At 40.8% G+C, this 9589-nt stretch overlaps 1 protein-coding gene and 1 long non-coding RNA gene across 4 annotated transcripts in view; one reads left to right on the top strand and one right to left on the bottom strand.

Moving 5' to 3' along the window:
- Positions 1–467: 467 nt before the first annotated feature.
- On the top strand, positions 468–8001 carry LOC147800684 (uncharacterized). Its single transcript, XR_015425520.1, has 2 exons — positions 468–1370; positions 6028–8001. It is a non-coding gene; the product is annotated as an uncharacterized LOC147800684 (long non-coding RNA).
- Positions 3843–9589, bottom strand: part of sf3b2 (splicing factor 3b subunit 2) — a 47441-nt gene continuing 41694 nt past the window's right edge. For all 3 annotated transcript variants that reach the window (XM_087137361.1, XM_087137303.1, XM_087137331.1), the window contains exon 21: positions 3843–5891. In XM_087137361.1, coding sequence (XP_086993487.1) covers positions 5823–5891 — 69 coding nt within the window. In that variant the 3' untranslated portion in view covers positions 3843–5822. The remainder of the gene's footprint in view (positions 5892–9589) is intronic.

Raw genomic sequence — 9589 nt, 5'->3', positions numbered from 1 at the left:
CATAGGTGAGTGGGAAAGACACTAATCGCTCTATTTATATATGAAATCAATAGGCTATATTTTTTCTCCCCCGTTATCACGTTTCCCTTTTTTTTTTTTATTTATCCCCCTTGACACCAAAAGCTAAATACGCCACAGGGGACTGATGTACAACGTTCTGGAGTGGAGACTCGGTGACGGTGGTGACGATTTCATAATATTCTGTCTTCAGCGAATAAGGCGGTTCGGAAGTGTAATAAATAAGGTCATTCGGGATAAAAAATATCTAACCTCACACCTCTTACACAAGGTGTACTCAACGCACCCCCCCCCCTACCCATCTAGCTCCTAGTCCACTATGGCTAACTGTACAAAGAGCGATGCCAGTGGCCATCATCCTCTGGGTTTCGAGCAGTTCTCAAGGCATATAGTCAATCAGTGCTTTGAACTGGAATTTGAAATTTAGAAATTCTGAAAGGATACAGTTCGGGAACTGCACCACGCAACTTGTTATAGCGTATACGGACTTGTTGAGTAGGCTACACAATTGGACCTTTGACATCTGCACCAGCTGCATTCTAATTCAAGTTAAAACCTGAATAGAAACTTTTCCCTCGACAAAAGGTATAGAAATCTGGGGTAGCTAGATTTAAGGGCCATTTTTAAAGGTGATTACACCCTTGCTGCACATTGACTAACCGATATTCTAAGCGCCGGCGGACAAACACTTCGCAAAGGGCAGGTTTAGGGGGCCAATGGGGGCCATGACCAGTCCAAACGAGCCACACAAAGTTCTATTTAAAAGTAATGCAAACTTACGATATACATTATTTTTGGTCTGTTTCATTTCCCTTCCTTTCAAAAGCATGTCAAAAACTCCTAAATGTAACCTCACACCCCGAAAAGAGGCCATAAAATGAAAAAAGTTTCCACACCATTTCGCTGACCCCGGCGAATTCAGTGTTTAATCAGCCCTTGACTGTTTCACGCAGTCAACGTGTCCATGTTCCGCGTCAACATTAATACACGCCAATATTATTTCTGTATAAGGATGTACACTTGTATGTTTGTTCGCTGTCTATGGAACTCCTAGCAACACCACAAAGGCGATTTGTTGACGCATGTACCACTTGAATCTGAGTGGATGGGCGCTCCCCATGCATGACGACACAGTCCGCACAACACAACAATGTTGCCAATGTTGTCCCTTCACAACAGTGCCATAACAATATACATGTAGATTTTCTCACAACAGAAAACTCCTTGAAATCCAATCAATGTATCAGTAAAACCAACCAACCAACCAACCGTGTAGAAGACACCTCAAAGAAGTTGCTTTTGTTGGTTAAATCGTTGACAGCGACGCGACAGAATTTTACCATTGGAGGCAGGTATTTTTAAAAAAATCCACCCACAACAATATTGCAGCCGCATCGGATTTTAATACAAAGGGCGAATGCAATTTAAAGAAATAATTCTGTCCTTGGAAAAGCTATTTTAGTGGTGCCATTGTGTTTGGAATTATGCTAATAAAGATTTGCATATTCTTCAGGAAAAAGCGCGCTGTATGATGAAACTTCAAAAACGCAGCGTTAAATTTTACCATTGTACTTCGATACTTCGCTCTAAAATTTTTTTTAGAGATTCATTTCTTCCCTTCGTGACAATAAACCAGTGAGCAACGTTTTCGTAAAAAGCATTTCGATGAGCCAATTTGGGTTACAATACCTGGCTAGAAAAAAACCTGGTGGTATGCAGTGTCTTTCGGAAATGACATCACATCAGGAAAAGCGAAGAAAATGCAGGTTTTCCCGGTAGATTTTTCAATTCTTCCATTTAAAAGTGCTTAAACGGAAGTTTAATTTCGTCACCTCAAAGAAGGGTCAGTCGCCTATGTTGATTCCAATTTCGAAATAACACTTAATTTTTTTGGATTTTTGCCCTGCCCGACGTGTAATATTTTTTAACACTGTATGCACAGTGTATGCCCCAGAAGGCTTGTGAAAAAACCACAAGCGTACTTGGGAAGGACTGGAACCAACAACCTCCAGCTTACTTGTGCAGACGTCTTAACCACTCGACCACCGAGCTTACCGGTATCGACTGGCTGGTTCGAATCACATGTGTAGCAGCGGGTACCGCAAACAACTATTTCAAGGGTAGATCAATTTCCTTCCCCCCGGCGCAAATCCATTCCTGAAATACTTAAACTTTCGTTTGAGCAATTTTAAATGAAAGAAGTGAAAAGTTAACCAGGAAAACCTATATTTCCCACGCTTTTCCTGATGTGACGTCATTTCAGGAAGACACTGCATACCACAGGTTTTTTTTTAGTCAGATATTGTTTCAGCAATTTTAAATGAAAGAAGTGTTAAATTAACCAGGAAAACCTGCTCTAAACGTTTAAAGAGATCCTCTGAACAGGACTAACTCCAACGGGCTGTCAAATGATTAACTGGCAATCTTGGCACATGTTTGGATATGGTTTTACCACTGCATGTGCTTCAGTTGAGAAGGCTGCTTGCTGAAGTAGATCACACTTCCACAGCTACACGTTCACACGTGCTTGCCAGGCAGCCTGTCTGTCTGTCTGTCGCCGACATGTTGCAACTCCAGTTAACCCTGGGTGAGTTTAACTGCAGTCTGGCATGCTGAATGTGCGTTTTTCAGATTGCACAAATTACAGAAATGCCTGCCAAATACTGAAAACGAATGACCAAACACACGCCTGGAAAAAGCACCTGCGAATTTAAATACTTTTGGGTTGAATTGTTGACTTGGGTGACAATTTTCCTACATAGAATGACGCCCGAAACAGGACGACGCTGGGCACACTGCCACAGGAATCCGAATGACTCAAAACGAAATTGACTGCAATGAATTCGGAATGAAACACTGTAAAACTTGAGTGGACAAATAGCACGAATTCGAACGCAAGAAATTAAATTTGCTACTGTTTTGCCGAAATTGACCGGGCAAGCCTATAAAAATTAAACATTTAACTGGGAAAGGCTGGTAAATCACTTGACGTGTAACCACACACAATTGTCTTCATTTGTTCCACGGAGGACGTACATGCACACTCTCTTCAGACGTTTTCCATTTCCGCGGTTAATGTATTAATATGTCGTGCTTGATTGCGTCACAAATAAATTGCAATTTCGAAGAATTTGTAGGATAAAAAGCCTCCCCGGCAGCTGTTTCGAGTAAGAAAATCGGACGTTAAATGGCAACCAGCCTGGACTCCCCTGATTGAAGATTCACCATGAGGGAGTCGCCAGCCAGTTGCGTTGTTGCTCCCACGGACGCATAGGCACACGACTAGCATTATTGCCGATACGAGGAACTACGATTAATGAGTTACTCTTTGACCAGGCATGAGCTGACTGGGAGAGGTTATCGGTACTCCGTATAGACGGGACTGAAAAGGTTAACACAATGAATGTTTTCATTAGTTACCATTTTACCTCCGTTCCTTTTTCTGGCGTCCCTCATGGGCCTCAAACTTCCATCACTTGACATATGACAGCTCTAAACCACATCAACACGAGCGGGCTGTTATTTTGTTTGTGTCTAGGTTTTGGCAGTTTGCCATGGTTGTTATGCACTTTTTCATATTGAAACAAACAATTGTTGGCCATGGCCGCGCTACGGAATAAAGTAAAACTAAAGCCTGGATTTGGTTAATGTAGATCGGGCTGAGCTGGGTTCAGTTAAGTTGGATGTGCTCGTGTACGTGTTTTTTCTGCAAAATTAACGTTCAGATTCGAAGTGAATTTACCTTCTTGCCGGAGAGGGAAAAATTTAGTTGTGGGTATTCCCAACTGTCCAAAAAGTCACTGGGCTTACACACATAAAAACACTTTCAGAGCAAACAGGTACTTTTATTCACTAGTACACACCTTGTCATTCACAAAGGTTCATATAGTTACAACTAAGAAAAAGAAGAAAACTAACACCAAATCAACTTACTGACAAAAGGGCCCGTGAAAATCAACTGCTTTCTGGCAATTTGCTAAATGAAGTAGAATGTTTTACAACAAAGCTACCGGTAGCTCTTTTGCTGGAGTAAAAAAGCTTCGCTCTTGAAGACAAGTTTTAGGGTTGGGTTATATACCTTGGTCTTTTAACAAATTGATGTGCTAAGGGATTTTACGAAGTCTTAAAAGAGCACAAACGCAATAAATGATATTGTAAGCAGTTAATGTGGATTAATTTATGGGCATCTGTGACGTTAAAATATCCTAGATGTATCAGAAACAGCACTGAGCTTGTGTCCCTTGCTGAAATTTTACAAGACTTCTATCTCAGGGGTCATAACATGTCACGGGTCAAGATGTGATTTTTCCCTTAGATTCACACAAAATCGGGGTCATTCTCACTGCATTGAGATTTCCAACGGCCACCTGGCTGATCGCCAGAACGAAACTGTCGCCACCATTTTAAGAGCTTGCCTGCCGACAATGGGATAATAATGAATGACACACCAGACAAGTATTCAGACGGGATAGAGAGAACTACACTGACAATAAGTCGATAAAAACGTTTCCAAACGGAGTCAGTGGTGGGATAAAAAGACACACAAGAGCATGTTACGGACGAGTGGCTAAGCAGTGACTGATTTGTTACTGCCATTCTGCGCCTACGGTGCCCTAGGTAGCCTACATCAGACGCACTGAACAATTGTACCATTTCCTCAATCCTGCACAGCCTCTGGCTTTTTTTTACACAGGTTGTAAAAGTGGACCTCTGACCTAGTTGCTAGCTCCAGTGAACGATTTACACCACTAAAGCTCTAAACACACCCGCTGTTTGAACCCCAAAGCTTTTCAGATCGTCAGTCTGACCATAACACTGATGCTGAAGTTCAATAACTGTTTTCACAGACTGCAAACCCAAGCCCCAAATTTCCTGGTGTTTGAAAATAACAGGGACTTTTCTACAGTAGGCCCACAGAATATGTAGGCCTACTGTACAAAAACCAACCATATCCGGATGCCGTTCAAGGACCAGTGAAAACCTGGGGTCAATTTTTTTCGCATCATAGCACATAAGATAGCCGTGTAGAAAATCAATGGACCACGGTGGTAAATGTTTAAATTCACTCCTCAAAAACTGGCATGTCAGAAGATGGCATGTAAAATATACAATTTGAAAAAGGTTTTCTTTGTTGTGAATGACTTCTACATGGTCTTGTACATAACGAACATCACCTCCCATGAAGTCACGAAGTTATTACAGTTCAAATATACAAATGCATGAATTGAGAATGCATAGAAAAGAACTAGATATGCTCCTTTTGTCGTTTTGTTTTGGCTGTCATTCTAAAATTACAAGGATACTTCATTCTCGATTTTTTAATAACGCAAAATCCCTCAATATGTAAATCAAAACTGCATAATAATCCCCCAATTGGGGTAGTGTTGTTCAGAATCAAACTGGGAACCACGTTCTGTTGCCCTTTGGTCACAGATGTGGATTTGGGATTTTCCAAATGATTGGCCCAGTAGTTAAGATCATCATGTGCACAGACGCCAGGGATCTTAGGCTATTATGGCCCGTGATTAGATTACATTTTATCAGATGGTGTTTCAGGAACGGCGATTGAGAATTGAGCAAAAGGGAAGTAAATGGGCAGCCTGGGATTGGTTTTTTTTTTCCCTGAAGGAAGCTGTTGCACTTGCTAAGATACCTATGATCCAAGGCGCAAAGCTGATCAACTTTGTCGTGTCATCAAAGCATCTTTTCAAACCATAATTGACACAGATGTAATGTAGCAATATGCCTTGAAAACTGAACTGAAATCTCCATAAAATGTACATTCAAAATAAACATGAAAATATTTAAAACTTAAATTCCTTGTATTTCTTGGCTGCCTTTCCACTGTCCTGGCTCTGTTTCTTTCTCTTATTCTGCAAAAAAAAAGGGAGACAAAAAATACTAATTACCGAGAAACTGGATTACTGCACTGCAGAGCAATTACTCACAGGCCTCTTGGTACATTTCACTCATCGCAATCACTTCTTTTTTTTTTCTTACAACCCACAGACCACCGGAAATTTGGGAAGTTTGGGTAAATCTGTGATGAATTCATGCAGCTGATGCAAAGCTCCAGCTTGGAGAAAAAACACCAAGGGATTGCTGAGTGGGACTTAGTGTACATCCAGCCTGAGATCAGTATATGCTGACTGGAGTGCGCAGGTCAGCAGTGTCGTCAAAATGATCAGTCTGAGCCACACTGATTTTAGTCCCCCATAAAAACGACAAACATCCCTAAAAATAGAAATCGTGTAGGTGCCTCGTCCTAGCATGGCTTTTTTTTTTTCGCAACAACGCTCTTCTGTAATGTTCTTACTCAAGTTGTATGCTTCTGATTAATACAGACATGTTCAGACAAATTCTTGCAACTTGGCTATTCAAAGTATCGTTTACTCTGTACCACCTTTCCTCACAAAAAAAAGGAAAAAGTGAGGAAGGGTGAAATAGCATTGATGCATACAGCTCACTTCAGCTCTGCACTTTGAAAACAACCTGTAAAAGCCAACTCCAGTACTTCATGGTGTACTGACATGCAAATTCTCATTTGCATAAGCTAATCAGAAAGCTGCAGGGCTAGATGGCCTGGACCCTCCCACAAAGAGAATACATGTCACTGACGGACTGTGAACCGGCCTAACAGATGCTATGCAGCACTTCCATAACTTCTTGCACAGCTCCAAGCCTGCTCGATCGCTCTGACATTTGCAAACGAGCTGCCATCCCCTACTCCTTGAAAACGCTGAGCACGCACAACAAAACAAGTTATACAAATGGCCTCCCAACATCACGAGGCGATGAACATCACTCTCTGTCGCAATGGTTAGGATGTTTCAGTTTCCAATCTGGCCCAAGTCTTGTAAATCACTATGCAGTGAGTACGCAGGCACAAATATATTTGTGGACTTTAGACCTACTGAGCAAAAGAAAAAAGATGACCTCCCCTGCTGTCAAGTGTACTAGATTTAAGATGTTTGTACTTAAAAGCGGATGTACTGAAAACAGATTCTGATCTGAATTGGTTTGTATTGTGGTACTAGTTACGGTGGTCTAGTGGCAGAAGTAAAATCATTATACATGCAGAAATGAAAACATTATTCTATGACTTTGAAAAAGTCTGATTCTTTTTTTCCAAGATTTCTTGCAGCAGCTCAGTTGTTTCAAGCTGCTTTCCTTGGAAAGCTGCTCCCACGTTAATTGGCAGTTTGATCCATATCTGCACATTTGTACAGATCACAAATGGCACCGATGTGGAGGTGGTGATTTGCAGAGAGTAAAAAACATGGATTTTATTTCCCAAAGATTTCACAGCAACATGTGATTCTGGTAGCCAGACATCATATCCTTAGGCTATCCTGCTTATACAGCTTATGTCAATAATTACCTTCAACGAGCCCTTGTTTATTCTGGCAACTGGTTCACTGTTTTACTGTGTCATTCATTATTTCCTTGTTCAAGTTTTTCCACTGCTTTCTCTCATGTATGCGCTTGCCTTTTGTTTTAACTTGTGCTTGAATAGAAATAAACGTTGCATTGCATTGCACTCAACAGGTTGGATCGCCGACAAATGGTACAGAAATGAAATATGTTTATAAACAACAGTAACCTCAGTTTGTCATGAATAAAACTGCACTGTTGCTTGTATATTTCCTAATGTTTGATCACAGATAGGGGGACTCGCTTTAGGGGGAGTCAGGTTGGTGTAGTGGCTCTTTCCTCGCCTTCCACCTCTGCGACCCCGGTTCGAATCCCACCTAGGTCAGCATGTGGATTGGGTTTTCAGTATCTGCCTGACTCCATGGGTTTTCCCCGGAATATTCATTCGGGGTTTTCCTCCCACCTCTAAAACTGAACATTTCTTCATCGTCTTCTCAATTATGACTTCATCCTGTAATTGGCGCTGAATGTGCTGTTGGCTGTACAGATATAAATAAATCATATTCCTTCACAGGCAATGAATAAGTTGCCAAGGTGTTGATAAAAAGATACCATCTCTCCGGTGTTCTTCAACAGTTCAAACATCACTTTATCTCTCTGTTCCTTCGAGTCAGACATAAGCTTCCGAGATTTTCTCTTTCACGTGATTCCATTTTTTTTCTCCATTATGGGTTTTTAATGATTATGCACACACATCTTCATAGTTTACTAAAACCGCACTGTGCTGTGATAGAATGGAGAATAACCTCGAACTTATCACCCCCTTAACAATTCAATCAGCACTACTTCACAGAAAATTCCTGAATCACACAATACAAACTGTTGCTATCCCTAGTGAGGCATCGTGACTATTTATTCCATCTGGTTAGAACCTGTGGACAGAGGCAAGTGCACTGAGCCAACACAAAAGAATACTTTCCACTGTATTACCTGCCTGTCAGCTTTTTACCCTAAAGGATGAGACCAAGGTTAGCTGGGGGGGGTCACTATACCACTTTTTTAGCTGCTACATTTCATGTCAAGCGAGGTACAAAATAATCTATGAAATGATGTTCAAATAAATTGCCATCTCATCCTTTGCCCAAAAATAAACATCAAACAAATCCAGTTAAGAAAATTCTGCCAGATTGATTTTGATGCGTCTACATTTCCTGCATGAATTGCAAAGACGTTTCTAAAAGCCTTATATTTAAGTCACACAGGTACACATACGATACTAATTTTACATGAAAGATCAAAGTCTGAACATAACAGAAACCGTCCTGATTTAATGTTCCCCTTTCAACCTATATCTACTAAATAGCGGCAAAAATGGAAGAAAATCACAATCAGATCTGGGTAATTCCAGAAATTAGGGGTCCATTTTTTTTCTGTGTCCCTGTTACATCTGACATATGATTTTGGAAGTTCATAACACATTTTCTAATTTCCAAGAGTGATGAATTAATGCAAATTACCTGCCAAACAAGAAGTAATAGTTTGAAATTAATTCCCTGATATTTCCTTGTCAAATAACAAAGGTCAGATGTAACAGGAACACAAAAATGTCACACTTTTGGACCCCTTTACTTCTGGAATTACCATGTACATAACCTGAATGACCTTTGTATCTTGCCACAGACTATTTACTAAAGTGGTCATAAAAATCGCACACAAAAAATGCACACTGGAGGAAAAAAAAGGCATCTTGTCATATGTCCTGGTACCCACCAGTCTAACCTTTGGACACGACAATAAAAAAAAAAAAACAAGGGCCAGGGATGACTCATCCCATATTGACACCACACTGTCAACAGTTTTTCGGTAGGCTGAAATGTTTAAAGTTGACAGCTGGCACTGCTGACTTCGTCAGGGCGGCCTGCTCACGTGAAACACTTTTCGGAAGGTTGGGAGAAATAAACGAACAGGGAAACGTATCGAGCGTACAAACACCTGAAAAAATGATTGATCGACTCCTGCATTTCAAATTCATGTACATCGTCAACCACCTCTGACCAGCATGTGGAATTCCTATTACATGTACCTGTGAAATCAATCAAAAACCTCTTGATCTGATGAAGGAAAACTTATATAAAACCATCCACAGACGTTTTGCAATTCATAAATTATGTTTATGAGGACAGATCCAACATTTCAA

The sequence above is a fragment of the Acanthaster planci genome, linkage group LG01 (assembly GCF_054643075.1).
Source record: "Acanthaster planci isolate LZ-2023a linkage group LG01, COTS_SCS, whole genome shotgun sequence".
NCBI lineage: Eukaryota > Metazoa > Echinodermata > Asteroidea > Valvatida > Acanthasteridae > Acanthaster > Acanthaster planci.
This window is presented reverse-complemented; position numbering and strand designations above follow the sequence as displayed.